At 38.9% G+C, this 20,613-nt stretch overlaps 1 protein-coding gene across 6 annotated transcripts in view; it reads left to right on the top strand.

Moving 5' to 3' along the window:
• Positions 1-15,830, top strand: part of LRRC49 (leucine rich repeat containing 49) — a 183,322-nt gene extending 167,492 nt beyond the window's left edge. For all 6 annotated transcript variants that reach the window (XM_005870241.2, XM_005870240.2, XM_005870242.2 and 3 more), the window contains 2 exons: positions 4,634-4,787; positions 15,170-15,830. In XM_005870241.2, the coding sequence (XP_005870303.1) occupies positions 4,634-4,787; positions 15,170-15,373 (358 nt within the window). In that variant the 3' untranslated portion in view covers positions 15,374-15,830. The remainder of the gene's footprint in view (positions 1-4,633; positions 4,788-15,169) is intronic.
• Positions 15,831-20,613: the final 4,783 nt, after the last annotated feature.

The raw sequence follows: 20,613 nt of genomic DNA, 5'->3' as shown, positions 1-20,613 counted from the left end.
GCTGAAAGCAGGTATCTGGGGTTTATTTATCTTCTATAATTGAAACTTTGTTGCTTTGAGTGGAGCTCAGAGCTGGCCGCGGCAGGCGGGAAGCTTGGCTTCCTCCATCATTTGGGGCAATCAAGCCTCCTGCTTGGTCCAGCTCCATGGCTGCTGGCCGCCATCTTGGTTGGGTTAATTTGCATATAGTCGCTCTGTTTGACTGGTGGGCATGGCTTAAGGCATAGCAAAGGTATGGTCATTTTGCATATTTGTCTTTTATTAGTGTAGATTAGGTTCTTCTTAAGCTGGCCTTTGCTAAAAACATCCTCAATCTGATTGAGGTACGTTCACTGAGGTCAACCCCTTCCAACTCTCCCCTCAACTCGTGTCCATCTGAAACAAGTATACAAGACGAGTGGGGATGGGAGAGTTTGGAAGAGCCACACTCAAGGGGCCAAAGAGCCGCATGTGACTCGCGAGCCGCAGTTTGCCGACCACTGCCCTAGCCGGTTTGGCTCAGTGGATAGAGTGTTAGCCTGCGGACCAAAGGGTCCCGAGTTTGATTCTGGTCAAGGGCACGTACCTTGGTTGCAGGCTCCTCCCCTACCCAGGCCCTGGTCAGGGCTTGTGCAGGAAGCAACCAATTGATGTGTTTCTCTCACACTGGTCTGTCTGTCTGTTCCTCCCTCTCTCTTCCACTCTCTCTAAAAATCAATTGAAAAATATCCTCAGGTGAGGATTAAAAAACAAACAAACAAACAAAACAACCAGTATTGTGCAGGAAGCAACCAATTGATGTGTTTCTCTCACACTGATATTTCAGTCTGTCTTTCCCTCTCTCTTCCACTCTCTCTAAAAATCAATTGAAAAATATCCTCAGGTGAGGATTAAAAAACAAACAAACAAACAAAACAACAACCAGTAATCAAACAAACAAAAATAATAAAGCTTGTTGGTCCCAGATAGTAGGTCTTATGTTTAAGAAGAACAAGGGAAGTATTAAATTTGTAGGATAAAGCTAAATGAATATTAACTGTGTAAAGCAACAATAACAATTTATAGTGGAGTTTTAAAATATAGAAATAACCCTGGCTGGTGTAACTTAGTTGGTTGGGCATCATCCCATGCACCAAAAGGTTGCTGGTTTGATTCCTCGTAAGGGCACAAGCCCAGTTGTGGGCTTGATCCCCATTGTGGCATGTGCAGGAGGCAGCCAATCAATGTTTCCCTCTCACATTGATGTTTCTCTCCCTTTCTTTCTAAAAATCAATAAATTATTATTTTTAAAAAACTAGTGATATATATATAGTGATATCACTATAACAGTAGTATATATTAGGAAAGAGTTAATGGAGATATAGTATTCTAGATTCTTGTATTGCGTAGGATGGAGATACAGTAATTAACTTTAGATGTCAGTACTTTAAGAGTGCATATTGTAGCTTCTGTGGTAACCAAAGAATAAAAGAATATATAGCTTCCAGACTAGTAAGGATAGGGGTGGGAAGATGGGGAGAAGAGAAATAAAAAACGTATGGGACATGTGAGTCAAATAGGAAAGAAAATGTCAAATTTAATCTGAATACTGCTATATTAGCACTTATATTTGTACCAAAAATCAGTGGCTTAAAACAAAACACATCTCCCCTCCTTTCCCCTCCCCACAGTCTCCAGGTCAGCTGGGTGGTTCTTCTGCTCTCAGCCAGGTTCCTCGTGCATCTATAGTCCCCTGTGGTTTGGGCAGGCACCACTGCTGATCTAGCCTGGCTCTATCATTTGTTTGAGGTTGGCTGACTATATGCTGGTCTAAGAAGGCCCTTAACTGGGACAACTTGTCTCTGCTCACATGGTCTGTCATACTGCTGAAATCTCTGCTCCACATGATTTGTTGTTATGGCAGAGGCAAAGTCTGAAGAGAGAGTGGAAACATATAAGACCTCTTGAGGCCTAGGTTAAGAACTGATACACTGATATTTTCCACATTCTATTGGTCAAAGCAACTCACAGAGCAAAATTTAAGGGACTTGGAGGTAGACTTTACCAAGCTGCAGAATCACATTGTAAAAGGCATGCATTCAAGGAAGCTATTATGACCATCAGTATAACCAATCCACCTCAGTGATAAAATGCACATGTACTAGATGTACTGGTTAAAAGCCAGAGATTGTGAAACTGAATAAAAAAGTGAAGTTCAATTATATGTTATTACAGGAGACATGTCTGAAACATAAGGTTATATAAAGTTTGAAAGTAAAAAAGTGGGAAACATAAACAACACCAATACTAACCAGCATAAAAACAGAATAGCCATTGAAGACTAAATAGACTAAGGTTAAAAGAAAAAATAGAAATATAAAGAGGACCATTTCAAAATAATAGGTTCAGTTCACCAGGAATATAATGATAAATCTGCTAATTTAATCTGTATGCATCCATCAGCATAGCCTTAAAAATTTCTAAGCCAAAAGTTGACAGCACTGCAAATCCACATTACTTTGAGAAGGTTTCATATACCTCTGTGCAATTAATAGAAAAAAATGAAATAGTTGAACAACATGATTTACAATTTAACTTAATGGACATTTAGAGAACGTTGCCCTGAACAACTGTAGATTGTACATTATTTTCAAGCTTACATGGAATATTTATAAAAATTAACCAAATACTATTTGTAAAGCAAAAGTCAACAGATTCAAATTAAGGAACACTTCTAAATAACCCACATTTAAAGACAGTTTCATAATGGAAATTTGAAACTACTTTGAAATGAAATATAATAAAAATACAATATTTCAAAACTTGTGGGATCAAGTTACCCTGGTGCTAACTGAGGACATTTTAGCCCTGAAATGAATGTAATAGGAAAGAATAAAGCCTGAAAATGAATGAGCTAAACATTGTATCTAAAGAAATTAGAGAACAGCAAAATAATTCTGAAGAGTTAAAGAAAAGAAATAATGACATTAAAAACAGAATTAATGAAAAGTTGATCATTTGAAAAGACTAATAAAAGTGATATAAAATGTATGTTTACATTGCTCTTGTAATTAAAAATTAATAAAGAAAATAAATGCAGATAAAGACCTTTTTTCATTATAAAAGTGAGAGTATTATACTATCTAAATATCCAATAAAAATGATTGTTTAGGTAAATTGTGTTCTACATAATAATTGATTTTTATATATTCATTAAAATTATTAAATTTTAAAAATATGTTTAGAGAAAGAGGAAGGGAGAGCGGGTGAGGGAGAGAGAAAGAGATAAACATCTATGTGAGAGAGAAACATTCATCGGTTGCCTCCAGTACGTGCCCCTACTGGGAATTGAACCTGCAACCTGGGTATGTGCCCTAACTGGGAATCGAATCTGCGACCCTTCCATGCATGGGACGATGCTCCAACCAACTGAGCCACACAGACCAGGGCAAAATTATTAATTTCTAATGACATGGAAAAAATTTATTGTATAGCATTAAGTGAAAAACAGTGTACAAAATAAGATGTTTAGTATGATTTTAACATTTTACAAAAATTTATAGAAAAGGCCTAAAAAGAAATATGTCAAATGTGAACAATGTTATAGATTTATATATATATTTATGTGCTATAGATTTATGAGTGATTTTATCTATTTCTTTATACTATTCAAAAATTTGTATTCCTTACCATTTCTCAAATGTTTGTCATACACTTTTAAATTGAAAATGGAAGAAATTTTAAAAGAAATATTTTTCTTCTGCTCCCAGTCTTAAGTTAACAGTAAAGTAGTAATACCACTTCATGTATAGACACTATCAGTGGTTCTCAACCTGTGGGTCGCGACCCCTGAAAATACATCCTGCATATCAGATATTTACATTATGATTCATAACAGTAGCAAAATTACAGTTATGAAGTAGCAACAAAAATAATTTTATGGTTGGGGGTCACCACAACATGAGGAACTATATTAAAGGGTCGCGGCATTAGGAAGGTTGAGAACCACTGCAAGTGGTGAAAACCAGAAGCAACTTTCATGGAGGATGAGTTGGAGTCCTCTGGATTAGGTTTATGGGTCTGTAAGTGATACTATGAGCACCATTTATGTTCTTCTTCTTAATCAATTGAGGCTCCTCTCTCATTATTTACCTCCTACTGAGATCTGGACCTGATATGCTAATAGTTGGAAGTTTTTGTTTTGATTTTGTCTGAACTTAAACCAGTATCCCATTTCATATTCTAGCTATTTATAATACTACTGAGCTTCATAGTGGGATTATGAGGTATTTGTGTGCTTTATAAGAGGGTAACTAACATGTTTTATGGAATATAAAGACTTTGAAAGTTTGGTCTACTACATCTTTAATTGGGTTGTTTTGTGCTCTGTGATTACTTAATTTTTGTATTGATTTTTTTAATGTCGAGTCTTTTTCACTTTAGAAATGCTTGAGACATGTTTATATTGATGATTGGTAGTTATGAAACAAGAATTTGTGTTGAATAACTTAGTAGAAAGATTGGAGTACTGAACTGAGCTCAAGGAAATAATTAACTCAATCTCATAAAACATTCAAAAGAGTATACATTCCCCTCTAAAATCAACAACAAAAAAATGGACATATGTTAATACATCTGTTAAGTAACTCTATATCTCTCTACTGTCTTTCTGCAGGAAGAAGCAATTCCGCTATCTACAAGAAACCAAGGGGAAAAAACATGGTATTGTTAATGAAGAAAATAATGATAGCAAAAGATTTGTAGGAGAAAATACAAATCGTGCTATGCTAAATTATACGACAAGAGACTTTTATAATGAAAAGCTAGAGGTAAAACTACCATTGATTTTTGGAATCTAGTGCCTGGGTATATATCACATGGCTTAGGACTTGGAGGTTGTACATTTCTCCCTCAAACAGTCAAGATAACCTTTTAGTGTTGTTACTGTCTGGAATGTTAGCCAGCCTTAAATATACAGAGGTGAGGAGAGTAGGCACCATGGCATTAGGAAGAAGTGGAGCCCATATTTCCAATATCTTTATTTATGCAGAAAAAGAATCTTCAAAAGAAATTTGAATGGTGGCTAGAGAATATTTGACTTTGGGTGGTGGTCACACAGTGCAATATACAGATCTTATAACATAGAGACATACACCTGAAACCTATATGTTCATATTGACCAATGTCGCCCCAATAAACTTAATAGACAAACTAAAAAAGAAATAAATCTGTATCAAAAATCTAGACCAAAGTAGGACCAAAGGTCTTACTTAAAAGAAAAGGGATATAGGGCTTGCTGTGAATACTTAACTAGCCCATGCCAGACTGGCAGGGGACACATTTCTGTTCCCTTTGCTTGAGTCCTAGGTGTTTTAATTCACTTCTTTCAATCTTCTACACGATTAACTTCTGTATTTGTGTGTGTGTGTGTGTGTGTGTGTGTGTGTGTGTGTGTGTGTGTGTGTGTTTAGATAATCACATATTTTACAGAGTACCCCCCCCCCTGGCCTGGACATAGCTATTACAATATATTTTTTTCCTCCATTGAACTCTCCCTGGCCACTCCCACCCCCCGGCACATGCCCTCACCCCCCTAGTGTTGTGTCCATTGGTAATGCTTCAACCAAAGAACTTCTGTATTCTTAATCATATAATATAATTTTGACCTGTTCTGTTTTCGCTGTAACTACAAAGGCAAAGAGTTCAGAGGTTTATTGGGGGAATGCAATGTTAGGGAGCTACATGAGCTACAAAGAAGAAAAGCATGCAGTTTCTGCCTTGATGGAGCTCATAAAAAAACTGAGGAAACAAGTCATCTAATTAACAATAGAATGTTAGATTGATTCTACAAGAGATTTTGAGGGAACTAATGGGCAAAAGAATAAGAGAAAAAGATCAGGTAGCATTGATTGAGCACCTATGACGTATGTGCAAGGCACTATATATAAAATTACATACATCGATACATCATCTAGATCTAAATCTAGATATAGATATAGAATAGGTATCATAGATATATAAAATTTGAAGTGAAATAGGCTAGTAGTTTTCAGATGTGTGTGTTTTTTAACAGCTATGGGACTCTATTCAAACCATATTGCAGCTGAAAACCCACTATGTCAAAACAAAGCAAGACAGCAGAGCTGCTGTTGTTGCAGAGGGAAAGTAGGGGGTTCAGAGCTTCATTTGATTGGATCTTCTATTCTTTTCCTTTCCCCGAATTTCACCCCAATCCTCAAGCATCTCTTTGGAACCCATAGGGCTCTGTGGATCATAGCTTGAAAATCACCTGAAAACTCAATGTACTGTGTAACAATATTTTCATAGCTTCCTAAAAGATGTTCAAATTCTACTTTCAATTCTTCTAGTGCAAGAAAGGTCACTGCTTCATGATGTAGCTGTATATCACTGAACAACTCTAACTATGAAGAAATTCTTACCCAAATTAAGCTAATAACTTTAATGATTCTAGTACTGCTTTGTGTCAAAAAGAGAACAAGTCCCTTTCTTAAGAAAACTGTTCAAATACTTAGTCAGCTAAATCTTCATTTTAATTTTATCTACATTTATACTTTTGCTCATTCAAAAATCATATGTTGAGCACCTATCACATGTAATACTTGGGCTATAAGAAGTTCCTGTATTAGCCTCATGGATCTTACATTCTAATAGAGGAGATGGACATACACAGGGATAATAACAAATCAATATATCAAGAGAGTGCAGGAGGGATGGCTGACCCAGGTCAAAGAAGGCTTTCTAAAGAAGGAGCTTCCTGGTGTCAGTCTTAAAGGGTAAAATAACTACATACCAAAGGGAAGGGCAAGGCTGGCAAAGAGAACAGTGCGAATAAGAGGCGTAGAAGTATAGGAAGACAAGGAAAGGGCCAGGAACTAGAAACAGTTTAGTGTTGTTGAAGCACAGACTGAGGAAGATGATTAAAAGATGAGCCTGAAAGGAAGTAGGAGGGCTGCGTGAAAGAGACTGAATGTAATCCTTTGGCCATCAGGGGCTTCCTGATTGTGTCAAAAAAGAAAAATGAAAGCCAAGCTGTCGGGATTACGAGTCCTTCTCTTCTGGAAAGCAGTTGTTTCAATGAGTGAAAAATTAGTACAATTTCTATAAAAGACATTTAGAAAAAAATATGAAAGAGCTGTATTCAAAACAAGGACAGTTTCATAGAGTAATCTACCAACTGTTTAAGAAGCAGACAATTCCAGTGATTTTTAAATTGTTCAAAAGCACTGAAAAATAAAGAACATCTTTACATTTTTTTTAAGGTTGCCAGGATAACATTGATTTCAAATGTTATGTCAGGATTGCACAGAAAAAGAAAAGCCAGACCAGGAACCTAAGAATATTAATGTTGCAAAAATCCTTTTAAAATGTTATCACTCAGAATACAGCAGAACATTAAATGAATAACAAACACTATAGCCAAGTGCAATGCTAGCAAATTAATAGATCGAAAGTGAAAAATTGTGATGATTTCTGTAGGTATTGAAAAGGCATTTCACATAATTGAATACCCATTCTAAGTTTTCTTTCTTTTTTTTAATTGTTTTATTGCTTAAAGTATTACAAAGAGTATTATATATGTCTCCTTTTTTTTTCTCCCCTTGACCCTCCCCTAGCCTCCCATACCCCCCAGTGTCTTGTGTCCATTGGTTATGCTCATATGCATGCATACAAGTCCTTCAGTTGATCTCTTACCCATCCCCCCACTAAGTTTTCTTTAGGTCGATAGGAGAACTAGAAATTGGATAGTAAACATCATGCATGATGGGGAAGCTCTAGGAACATTCACATTAGTGGAAGCAGAATTCTGACTGAGAGGGCCTCCACGATTCCCAGCCCCTGGCATTCACACTCTTAGATTATATCCTCCCCTGAGTGCAGGTAAAACCTCTGAGTTGCTTCTGACCAGTGGAATATGGCAAGGATAAGGGAATTGTGCAGATATAATTAAGATCCCTAATTAGTTGACCTTGAGTTAATAAAAATAGATGATCCTGGATGAGCCTGACCTAATCAGGCAATCATTTAAAAAGGGATTCAAGATTTCCCTGAGAGATTCTCCTACAGGCCTTAAAGTAATAAGCCCCCATATTTTGAGAAGGTCACATGGAAAAGAACTGTGAGAAGCTTCTAGAGAGCAGCTGCCTGCTGACAGCCAGCAAGAAAATAAGACTTCAGTACAACAACTGGAAGGACGTGAATTCTGCCACAACTACTTGAGCTTAGAAGAGGACTCCAAGCTTCAGAAAAGAACACAGCTTGGCCAACTCCTTGTGACGTCCTGAGCAGGGCCTCAAGCTCAGTCATGCCTGGACTGACGCATGGAAACTTGTGAGATAATAGATTTGTGTTGTTTTAAGCCACCAAGTTTGAGGTGATCTGTGCACAGCAATAAACACCAATGCTTTATTGAAGTCAGTATCAAGACAAGAATGTCCAATATAACCATTATTATTATTTATCAAAGCAAATAATACAGTTAGACCAGAGAAAGAAATCATTGGTAACTTAACAAAAAGAGAGTGAATTTATTATTTTCAAATATTATTGAATACCAGGGAATGTCAAGAGAATTAATTGAGAAACTATAAAAAGCTGTAAGAAAATTCAGTAATGGAGCAAGAATCAACAGCTTCCATATATATAAATAACAACGAAAAAGTAAATATATTGGAGGAAAGACCCATAGTAACAGCACAAAAAGATACAATACCTAGTAAGAAGCTAATTAATAAATATGCAAGAACTATCTGAAGTACACTTTAAAACATTAATGAAGTACACAAAAGATTTATGCAAATGAAAAAACCTATCACGTTTTGGATAAGAAGGACCTAAAGTTAAATGCTAATTTTCCTTAAGTTAATTTAAAAATTTAATGTGATTCCAATAAAAATACAAACATTTTACACTGAGGTGTGTTGATCCTACAGTACATCTGGGAAGATAACTAATAGCCATAAAGACTCTGAAGAAGAAGACCCGCACGGCTCGGTGTTAGGGCAGGTTAGAAAGTCTTACCCATTCTAACAAGGTGGTTATGAAGAATGGACTAATGGAATAGAATGAAAAGTCAAGTATATATCTAAATAAAAAAGAGACTTTATTATATGATAAAGAATAATCTCAAACTGGATAGGTGGGCTATCCAATAAATGATTTGAGAATAATTATGAAACTGAGAAGGGTAACAGGATTTGGTCATTATGTCTTACACCAGCATAAATTCCCAATGGATCAGAGATTTAAAAGTTTATAATGAAAGCATAAAAATTATACAAGAAATGGAAAATTAATGTGTATCATTAGGATGAGAAAGACCTTCAGGGGGATAAAATAAGGAAAGATAAATGACAAAAAATAGTTTGCAACGATCTACCTAAATTATAAAGAGCTTTTAGGAAAGGAGTCAATTATTTAATCTAGGTTGTATTATTTATTCAAAAACTAATTTCAAATAATGTACCATTTACCACAAAAACAAACATTGTAGGCATGAATAATAAAATACGTTTAAGTCCTTTATGGAGGTTTCAATGAAATTGTGAAATTTTATAGAAAGACACTGAAGAAGCATTAAATAGATAATGTTCATGGACTGAAACTTTTAAAAAATATATTTTTATTGATTTCAGAGAGGAAAGAAGAGAGAGAGATAGAAGCATCAATGATAAGAGAATCATTGATCAGCTACCTCCTGCCCACCCCCCACTGGGGATCGAGCCTGCAGCCCGGACATGTGCCCTGACCAGGAATCGAACCATGACTTCCTCAACCATTGAGCCATGCCAGCTGGGCTGGACAGAAACTTTTTACATGATAAAAATGTCAATTCTTCCTAAATCTACCCATAACTATAAGGCAGCTTTAATTAAAATGTGGACAGAGTTATTTATGGAAATTTACCATTTGATCATAAAAGTTATCTGATAGAGCAGTTTCTTAAAATATTACCTGATAGACCTAAAACACAAGAGTAAAAGTGGGAGAACTTCCCTCACCAGATAGCAAGTATTATCATACAGCATAGTAACGAAGGCAGTGTAGGAACAGACAATAGGCCTGTGCACAAAATAGAACCAGAATTATCCCATGCGTATGGGGAATCTTTATACAGACAGCAGTTTTTCAGACTAGTGTAGACAGACTGCATAATAAATGGTACTGAGGAGACCGTACTTTATACCATACAGCAAAAATTAAATCCAGATTAAATAAAAATCCAAGTATGAAAAGCAAAAAAAAAAAAAAAAAAGTTCTCATTTTTTTAAAAGGAGAAAAACCTTTATGACCTTGGTTGGGTAAGCTAAGATTTTCTCTAACAAACCAAGGGCACAAACTAGAAAGAAAAAAATGTTGATAAATTTGGCAATCAAGGTCATTGGGGTTTATTTGGTTTGGGTTTTTTTTTGGGGGGGGGGGTTGGTGTGCGTGTGTGTGTGCGTGTGTAACAGAAATCGTTTCAAAGGAGTCATAAAAGCAGAGTCTTGATTAAAATAGTTTGATCATAAATAAGCAAGAAGAAGTAAAGACAGGGAACGTTGACTCCTGTTTTGAGAAATACCAAAGGAAAAGAATGAATATGAAGTCACATAATATTTTGGAAAAGAACATTAGGCCACCAGGAGACTTAGATTTGGGCCCCTGATTCTACCACTGATAGATCTTACTCTAGTCCCTTAACCACTCTCTCTTGACTCACAACCCAGCATTCCTTCACGTATACCATATATTCTCCCTCTCCACTTCTTGAAAAAAATTTTAAATCTCTATAGCATAAAGTGCTCACACTCTCTTCTGTACATACTGGGGGAGTTCATTGAAATGAGTTCCTCACAAATGAGAGTAGGCAGACCCTTTCATTGTACATATGACATGTACAATTACACATATGACATGCATAATTCCGTCGGTTGGTAATTGCCCATCCATTCTCCTGATTCATTCTAAAAAAGATTCATGATGGATGTCGAATCAGAGAGCTGAAAGGGACTCTAGAATCCAATCCTGTCCTTAGACAGATGAGGCAAACTGGTAACAGGATCACATGGTAAGTTACTGACTGAGCTGCTTCCAGAACTCAGACCCCTGGTTCCTGACTTTGGACTCACAGTGTATCATGCCGCTCTCCGAAGTCTGCTTGACCACCATTCCTAGTGCAAAAGGGCTTTCGTCTCAGAACACTGGATGTATCTGCTGTCTCAGTATCTCATTCAGCACTTACTTACTGTTTCATCTTTTTAAGTTAGCTTTTTATATGCTTAGGCCATCTCTCCAACTAGACCGCAGTTTCTTCAAGGACTAGGTTAGAGATTTCTCTAGGCAAATAGTAGTAGATGATGTCTGATCCTGATCAAGTTTCTCAACTTCTATTGACCTTAGTTTCCTATTTATAAAATGGAGATACGGATTAAATCCCAATACAATATCATTATAGTTAAAATCACTTTATAACAAATCCCACTGCTGGCCTACTTTTTCCCTCTAACCATCTTCATGACAACAACATTTTAGTTCAATAAAATAATATAAACAATATTGTATATAATTCATCTCATCAGGATTGGACTTACAAAATTGGACTTGCTTTATGAACCACACAGGGATATTGTGGGATAGAAAAACATAAGTATCTGAAAGCATTTGAGAATGGGAAGAGCATTATTCAAAGAGCAACAACTCCTTAACGGTCATGACAAGAGAGCTATTGCTAATGTGCTTCTTAGCAGGATCATTCTGGATGGGCAGAGGGGGTGTGCTGGCAGACACCTGACGAGTTTTAGAGTGCACTACGTGGAGCTGCAGAGTAATTGGCTTAGAGGAGAGAAGAGATGAGGTGAAAATGCTTTCAAACACAGTTACTAGGTTATTATAGCAGATACATTTCTGTATCAATATGTTTGTGAAGAAGTAATGGAAGAAACTATAGCAGAAAACTTTAAAGCACCAAAAATTGCACTATGCCAATTATGAAAAGTTTGTTTCTATTTGTATTATGTATAAATTATTTAAGATACATAATCTAAAACTTCTTTAAATTTTTATTATGCCTAAATTACTATAACATTTTTTCACCCTATTACTAGAACTTTATCTTTTTAAAAAATATATGTTTTTATTGATTTTTAGAGAGAGAGGAAGGGAGAGGGATAGAGAGATAGAAACATCGATGAGAGAGAAATATCATCAATCAGCTGCCTCCTGCATGCCCCCTACTGGGGATTGAGCCCACAACCCGGGCATGTGCCCTGACCGGAAATTAAACCAGCAACCTCTTGGTCCTGGGTCAATGCTCAACTGCTGAGCCACATCAGCCGGGCTGTCTTTTTTTTTTTTTTTAATTCAAAATCATGTTCCAAGATACTTAGAAATCTGCAAGAGAGGCATTCACTAAATATGCTCTGTGTCTTGGACTTGTATCAATGCATTGCTCGTTGTGAAATAGTGTGCGTTTCAGTTATTAATCTCTGATGATTCACACTTGTCTTTCTTCCTGGTAGGTAGTCCCTGTGCAGCCCAGATTTACCGAGTGTTAAAAGAGAGCAGCTAAATGCTGTTCTTATCAACAAGCTAACTTAGTGTAGGTGACTAAGTCCCATATTATACTTCAGAGCTAGAGATATCAGGTTCATCGGAGAAGTTGCCAGCTGAAACCATTTTTTGTTTATTGCCCATCAAAATCTGTACGTATTTTATGATAGGTCAACCAGTGGCCTGTTGTTTTTAGCCTATGAACTAAATCAAATCAAGTTGACCCCTGAATGATGAGTGTTTATTTAGAAAAATCTTATGTCATAAGAAAATTTCCAAAAGGTGCTTCTATTAGGGAAAGTTAGTGACAATTGAGATTCATCATTAACTTACATTAATAATCAAGAATATAAAATATATTTTCCCAGCTGGTGCAGTTCAGTTGGTTGAGCATTGTCCCAGGCACCAAGAGGTCACTGGTTCAATTCCTGGTCAGGGCACATGTCCTGGTTTCGGGCTCGGTGCCCAGAATGGGGCGTGCAGGAGAAAGGATGATGTGTCTCTCTCATCTATGTTTCTTTCTCTCTTCCTTCCCCTTTCTCTCTAAAATCAATTTTTTTAAAAAAATTAAAATATATTTTGTTGTTTTAAAGTTGTAAAAATATGGAAAAGGAAGAGAAATAGAAAAAAAGAGGTAAAAAACATTCATGGTCTCACAACACAAAAACTATCTTAATGATACTTCCATATATTTTCTTGCAATAGTTTTCTATATATTTTTCTAACTTTTTAATGAAAATTTCAAACATACAGCAAAGTTGAACGAATTTACAGTAAACAACCATCTACCCAAACCTATACTCTACTATTAACATTGTACTGTACAGTGTACTTGCTTTGACACATATCTATGCATCTACCCCATCACCTATCCATCAAAATCCACCTTATATTTTAAATTTATTTAAATGTAATTTCAGACATTAGCATGCTTCTCTCTAAGTAATTCAGCATGCATATCATTAATGTTCAATATTTTATATAGTTTCTTCTTTTGAGGTAAAATTTATATACAATGAAATACAAGTCTTAGGTGTATAATTGCTAAGTTTTGACAAATACATACACTCTTATAACTCAACCTCTATCAAAATTTCATTTTGTATTTTTTCCATGTAACATTATAATGTATTTTCCTTCTTATTATAAATCTTTGTAAGTGTAATTTTTTAATCACCCAAGGATATTTTTTTCATTAATTTCTAGAGAGAGTGGAAGGGAGGAAAGAGGGGGAGATAGAAAAATATCAACATGAGAGAGATACATCAATTAGTTGCCTCCCCCACTGGCACCTGCCCAGGCTGAGGAACCTGCAACCGAGGTAGGTGCCCTTGACTGGGAATCAAACTGGCAGCCCTTCAGTCTGAGGGTCAATGCTCTAACCATTGAGAAAAGATGACCAGGGCTATAAGTGTAATTTTAATGGCAATATCTTTTGATATTTTAAATTTAACATTTTGAGTTGGAGGTTTCAGTAGATGTTTTTCAAGTAGTTAAACCTATTGTCTCATTAACATCTCTTTCTTTCCTTCTTTATTAATGTGAATTGATCCCCATATAATTCTGATCATCTGGTCTATTTCATTGATTTTTCCATACATATTATGACACTTTCCATCATCATGCCTTTATACTCCCCAAAAATATCAATATCCAAAATTAATGTTAAATTCCTGCATTAAACAAAATAGCTTTGTTTCAGCCTCTGGGATGAAACTGGGACCCAGTGCCCGAATATCCTTGGGTCCAAAGCTTCCACTGTTGTGTTTTGAAGATTTTTCAATTGTAGACTGCCAGACCCAGAAGTTGAGAAAGAGCACTATTTCTTCCTTCTTCTTTTTTTTTTTTTTTGTGTGTGTGTGTGTGTGCCCCTTTCTTTTTTTATTAACTTTATTATTTACACTATTATAGATGTCCCCATTTTCCCCTGCCTTTGCCCTGCCCCACCCAGCCCCGGCTCCTACTCAGCACCCCCCTTCCCTCTGGCCATCACCACACTGCTGTCTGTGTCCATGGGTTATGCATATATGTTCTTTGGCTAATCCCTTCACCTTCTTTCATCCAGTTTCCCCCCCCTCCCCTCTGACAGCTGTCAGTCTGTTCCATGCATCCATGCCTCTGTTCCTATTTTGTTCATCAGTTTATTTTGTTCATTAGATTCCACATATAAGTGAGATCATATGGTATTTGTCTTTCTCTGGCTGACTTACTACTGTTTCTTTCAAAGGCCAAGTTATGGATCCCAGACTTGTATATATTTCCTCTTCTTCCTTGTACACTTTTTTAAAAATATATTTTTTTATTGATTTCAGAGAGGGAGGGAGGGAGAGGCAGAGAGAGATAGAAATATCAGTGATGAGAGAGAATCATTGATCGGCTGCCTCCTGTACGCCCCCCACTGGGGATCAAGCCTGCAACTCTCACAGAGTTGTCCAACGGAGGTAGGAGCGGGCTGGGAAGTAGGGAGCTCCCAACTGCTGTCTTTCCTGAAGCACAGCTCTGTGCCCAGACTGTCCAGGAGAGGATTACTGCTCTGTCAGGTAGTGCTGCCCTGACCGGTGTTACTGTCTAGGAAAGTATTCAGGTTTCTCTGGTTCTGCTCATTGTTGCTTTGGCTTTTGGGTTAATTATGACTCAGTGCAGATTTTCCTTTTTTTAACAGGAAACAAAGGAAAAAAAGAAATTCTGCAAAATTTACATAGAGGACCTTGTGAAGGAAGCCACAGAGATCAGCATGAAAAAAGAGGCCTTGCAGAAGCTTTGGCCACAGATGTTCATCGAGCTTGTTAGGGATGCAGTCTTGGAAACTCGCAACAAAAATTCCTACATGAAGCTTTGCCTACAGCAGATAGCTGACCAAAAATAGAAATGGCTTTATAGTTACAGTTGATTTTAGCAGTTTTTTGTTCTTGAAGGTCGAAAACGTGTAGTTCAAACAAGTTAAGAAAACAACAACACTATCCTACAAACTAGGATGCATCACTATTCTCGTAGCTCAAGTCAGGACGGAAAGAAGGAATGGAGAGAGAGGCAAGCCCAGTTTCCCGTACGCAGTGACCAGACCACGGCAGGGAGCTGAGCAGGTGGGGAGCCAGCTCGGCTGGGAGCAGCACTGCGCTCCCCTCCTGCTGGGCTGGTGCGCCCTGCTGCCACCCGCCCGGCTGGAGTGTTACTCAGGTTCAGCATGAGTTGCTTCTACCATCTTTCAGCCGATAATTTCCAATTATTTGCCTTCCTGTTTTATGTCATGATTTCAAAGCCAAAAATATGTTATTTTGTATAAGTTTATTATTAAACGTATTAATAAATTAGTAAACAAAGTATGTTCACCTCATTATTCCATCAGAATTGTCATTTTCTTGTATAGTTGCCCTTTTGCTGAGTCGGAGCCTTCTCTTCACTCAGGTGGGAAGAGGCCCTCATCTAGGTGCATTCCCTCGGGACACCACAGGAGATCCGAGGGCCACTCGGGGCAGGAAATATGAAAATGAGTCAAAACCAGCAGGAAGAAAATGCTTTGTCTTAAGGGGTCCTTCGTGAATGTGAAATGCAGTTTCAATTCGGCTTCTCTGAAAGGTGTTTCCTTCTACTGTTAGCTTTCTTGGGCTCTTTTTCCTGCAGGCTGTGTACCTGTACCCCAGAAGTAGTAGGACTTACAGGTGAATGGTTCCAATTTCATTTAAAGACCAAACGGGGAAACACGTGGTAAGCTGGGGCTTGTCCATGTTTGTGCCACTCAGGAGGCTGTCAGGAGTGCATTCCTGCAGCTAGAGATGGGACCGTGTTAGAAAATGATCTCACAGGTCAGTAAATGGTTCTTCTCCAATTTGCTCAGATTTCGCCTAGCAGCTGCTAGCTGGCAGCAGGCCCACCAAGATGTGGAACAAGAATGAGAGAGGACAACAAAGTCAAACCGAAATGCTGGAAGGAAGCAGGCAAGCTGCTGCTGCAGCTCTCGGGCCCCACGTCTGTAAGAGCTCTTGGTCCTCCTCCCCCAAAAAGGAGTGCTCGAGGTTAAGGGTCAGCATCATGTTTCAGAAGGTGGCTTTTTTAAAATATGTTTTTAAATTGTTTCAGAGAGAGAGGAAGGAAGGGGGGGAGAGAGAGAGAGAGAGAAACATTGATGAGAGAGAACATTGATCGGCTGCCTCCTGCATGCCCCCGACTGGGGATTGGGCCCACAACCCGGGCATGTGCGTCCTCTTGGTGTGCGGGTCAACACTCAACCACTGAGCCACACAGGCCAGGCCAGAATGTGGCTTTTTAAGTCACACCGTCCTGGGTTTGTATCTTGACACTTGAGCTACCATCTTGAGAGTTTGCAATCATCTGGACCTGTTTCCTCACACTAGTGCCCACCTCATAATATTGTGAGGATCACATGAGATAGAATGCATTTAAAGCAGTTAGTATAATGCCTGGCACACAGTGAACAGCCAATAAATGGAGCTATTATTCTTCTAGCTACAAGTTGAATCAGAATTGGTGCCCCAGGACAGGAAAAGCTATTAGTGTTTCTTGATGATCCTTCAGTCTCTAAATTGAAACATATGGACCTCTCATCTGGCTAGTAAAGGGCGCTCTCTCCTGAGTTTATATCTTGTGGGACATAGAAATGAGGTCCCACCTTGAGAGCAATGTTGAGCAAGAATAAGAATACCATGCTTGTGGGCTTCCAGTGAATAGGAAAGGCAAGAACTCGTGACTGCTCAGCAGTGTAGGGACTGCTGCTGGCTCTAGGGCTGGCCGGTGAACGGACTGGCGGCTTAATAAATAATCTGTCTCGCTTCCTTAATGCTGTCTCTCCTCCCTCACCCCTCTCATCCCTTACACTAAAGGGACTTGACCCTCACATGTGCATGCATTCTTGGCCCTCCTCAGTTATTCTGGGAATTTAAGGAACCCTAAGTCAGCACTCAATGACTTGGCAGCAAGCCCACAGGCACTGCTGGCTCTACCTAGACCCTCTGCTTCAGGCCTAGTAATAGGGTGTCTATCATGTTCCTAAAACCAAACCTCCTTATGTCCCAGCCTTAGTCACTTGGGCTTTCATCCCTTTGTACCTGAGCTCCCTCTTGTCTGCCCCCTCTGCCCCATACTGATTGATTTCTACTTCTTGAACCCATATTTTGCCTGGTTCCAAACCCCCAATGTCAGCGTCATCCTATCTAGTTCCTCTCCCCTTCGGCTCAGCTTCCTCCCACCCATTTTGTTGGAGTTCCTCAGATCATCTCCAGATGAGAGGACAAGGAGCAGGTTCTGCTGGGCCTGGAGTCAAGTGAGGCTCCTAGGTAGGCAGTGGTGACGCCTAGAATAAGCTGTCCTCTGACGGGGCTTCCCCGGGCCTTCCGGAAGGGCAGAGACGCACATCCCGGGGTCTGAGGCCGCCCAGGCCAGTCTGCGCTGAAGGCCTGCTTTTCTCCAAAAGGACTCTCAGGCAGCAACAGAATCTTGTGTTTGCCTCAGAAGCAGAAATGTCCAGTCCCCTCGTGTTCTGGTGCAGCAGCTGGATGGTTGAGTGTGCTGCTAGATCTGCGGGTGGCCGCTAAGTGCACCTGGGTCTGAGGGGGGAACTGCAGTGGCGTCTAAGGGCCCACTTCCTGAGCTTCACGCCACTGCCAGTCCTGCATGTGAGACAGGGAAGCCTACCCCGCTCCCGATCTGTCCCTGAGCGGGGCATGAAATACACTGTGATTCATATTCTCCTCCACCGAATAATAATCCTAACAACAGCGAAGAGTTACTGAGCAGTGACTAGCATCATTCAAAGCTTTTCACGTGCATTATCTCATGTAATCTCCCACCACTGTGATATCCGTAGGATAGATAATCCCCATTTGAACATTGGAAAACTAAGGCATAGAGAAGTTAAAAATCTCACCTCAGGGTATTTCAGCCAATAAATAGTAAATTGAACCTGCATTCATAACCACTGCCAGTCTTAAGGACCTGGCATTTGGGAAAAATAAAGAATGAAAAGGAAGGGAGGGAGGGAGGGAGGGAGAGACAACAGAACAAGGGAAAGAAGAACCTGGCTATTTAGCAAGGCAAAATGAAAAATAGAATACAGAGACTGCTCGGGAAAATATTAAGTTTGAATTCTGAAGAACAAAGGTTAGTTTTCATAACCTGCTTTTATGGGTCAGCTGGAGGTGGAATGGTTACTGTTGCCAAGAAGTCCAGAGCCAAGTTTGAAACTTGATCACAGCAACCGTGGTTAACCAGTATTGATGGGATATTTATCTTTGATGTTTATGTTTTCTAGGCTCATTGTATGTGTCTTTTGTTGCAAGCTACCTTGAATCCTTTGTGGAAAGAGGATCAGGATAAATAAATGAGCTAAAGTACACCCAAAGTTCCAAAGAATAAATGACTCCTATATTTCTTGGGCAGTGGGACAGTTTTAGTTTCTCTTCAGGAGACAATGAAACTATTAATTCCTTACACCAGTCTCTCTTGAGTTGTCAGAGAGTTGACTTCTCTCTGTTTACCTTGAAATATTTCAACATGCAGAAATGCATGTAGAATAATATCTCAAAGAAATACCCTATATCCCACCGAGCACAAGAGAGATTAATATTTTTCCACATTTGCTTTAGATTTTTTAAATAAAACATTATAAATAGAGATGGAGTTCCTAGGTACCTCTTTCCCTCCCTAGAGGTAACCACTATCCTGAATTCAATACTTAATATTCATTCATATTTTCATACCATTCTATTTATGCACACATGCATAGGGAGTTTATTGAATTGAGATTTTATATTTTCAAGTTTAGTATAAATGGTATCATGCAATGTATATTTTTCTGCATCATCTTTTTTCACTCAATATTCTGCTGCTGAGTAGCTCTACTCAGAAACAACTGATGGGAGCAACTCTGCTCTTTTCATTTTATTGCTGTTCAATACTCGGTGGTGTGGGCGATACACAATCTATACGTCAATTTGCCTGTTGGTGACTTCTGATTTATAACTATTACAGACAATACTGCTTTGAATGTACAGGACTTATTTGCATGTGGTTTGGGGGAGGTACACAGTTAGTGGTGGAATTGCTGGGCCATATGCACACACTCGCCTGGATTAAATATTGTCAGCTTGTTTACACTCCCAAAAACAGAGAATACAAGTTCCAGTCGTTCCACATACTCACTGACAATTAGATTTTCAGTTTTGCAAGTCTGATGCTTAATATGAGCATGTGTGTTTATGGTGTGTTTGTGTGTGTGTGTGTGTGTGTGTGTGTGTGTGTGAGTTGAGCATGGCTTTTGTGCAAATTGTTCAAGAGCTTTTATTAAAGACTAGGGGTCCAGTGCATGAATTTGTGCATCTTGAAAGGACCTGTGGGCCTGAAGGCTGCGGTGGGCACAGAGGCAGGTCTCAGCCCATCCTCCAAGCCTCCACCTGGTCCCTCCTGCCACGGCCCCCCAGTTGCCTGTCTGCTGGCAGCCCTGCTCCTGGCGCCAGCCCTGCTCCTGGCGCCGGCCCTGCTCACACCCACAATCGGGACTGGCTAGTGCAAGCGCCGGGCAGGACCGCAGCACAAGGGAGCAAAGAATTTTCAGTAACCACCAGAGGCTCACCCTGATCACAGCGACCGGCACCCCGCCTTGGTCTGGCACCCCAGCTCACCTGCTCCACCATCCCACTGCGGCCAATGCTCTCCATGTTCTGCGCGTGCCCCCTGGTGGTCAGCACATGTCATAGCTACCAGTTGCTCGGTGGTTCTGCTGTTTGGTCTATTTACATATTAGCCTTTTATTATATAGGATGGCATTGATATACTGTGAAATGCACATAAATGTATAACTGATTAATTTGAGAAATAATCAACATCCCAATTAAGATATGAAACATTTTAATCACTTCAGAAAAGGTCTCCTAGTCAATCCTTGTCCTTCCCCTATGAGCAACTTTAGTTTTTGTTAGAACAACTCAACAAACTAAAATTCCAGCTTATTGTTGGACAACATTGTTTTACACATAAACCAAACAGGCCAAAAAATAAACAATATAAATAAACAGCAACTTCATAGACAGAAAAGGGGAAAAGTAAAAATCTTTTAACTTTGGCCTTTTTAACCATCTTCCACAAACCAACTGC

The sequence above is a fragment of the Myotis brandtii genome, unplaced genomic scaffold (assembly GCF_000412655.1).
Source record: "Myotis brandtii unplaced genomic scaffold, ASM41265v1 scaffold315, whole genome shotgun sequence".
Classification (NCBI taxonomy): domain Eukaryota; kingdom Metazoa; phylum Chordata; class Mammalia; order Chiroptera; family Vespertilionidae; genus Myotis; species Myotis brandtii.
This window is presented reverse-complemented; position numbering and strand designations above follow the sequence as displayed.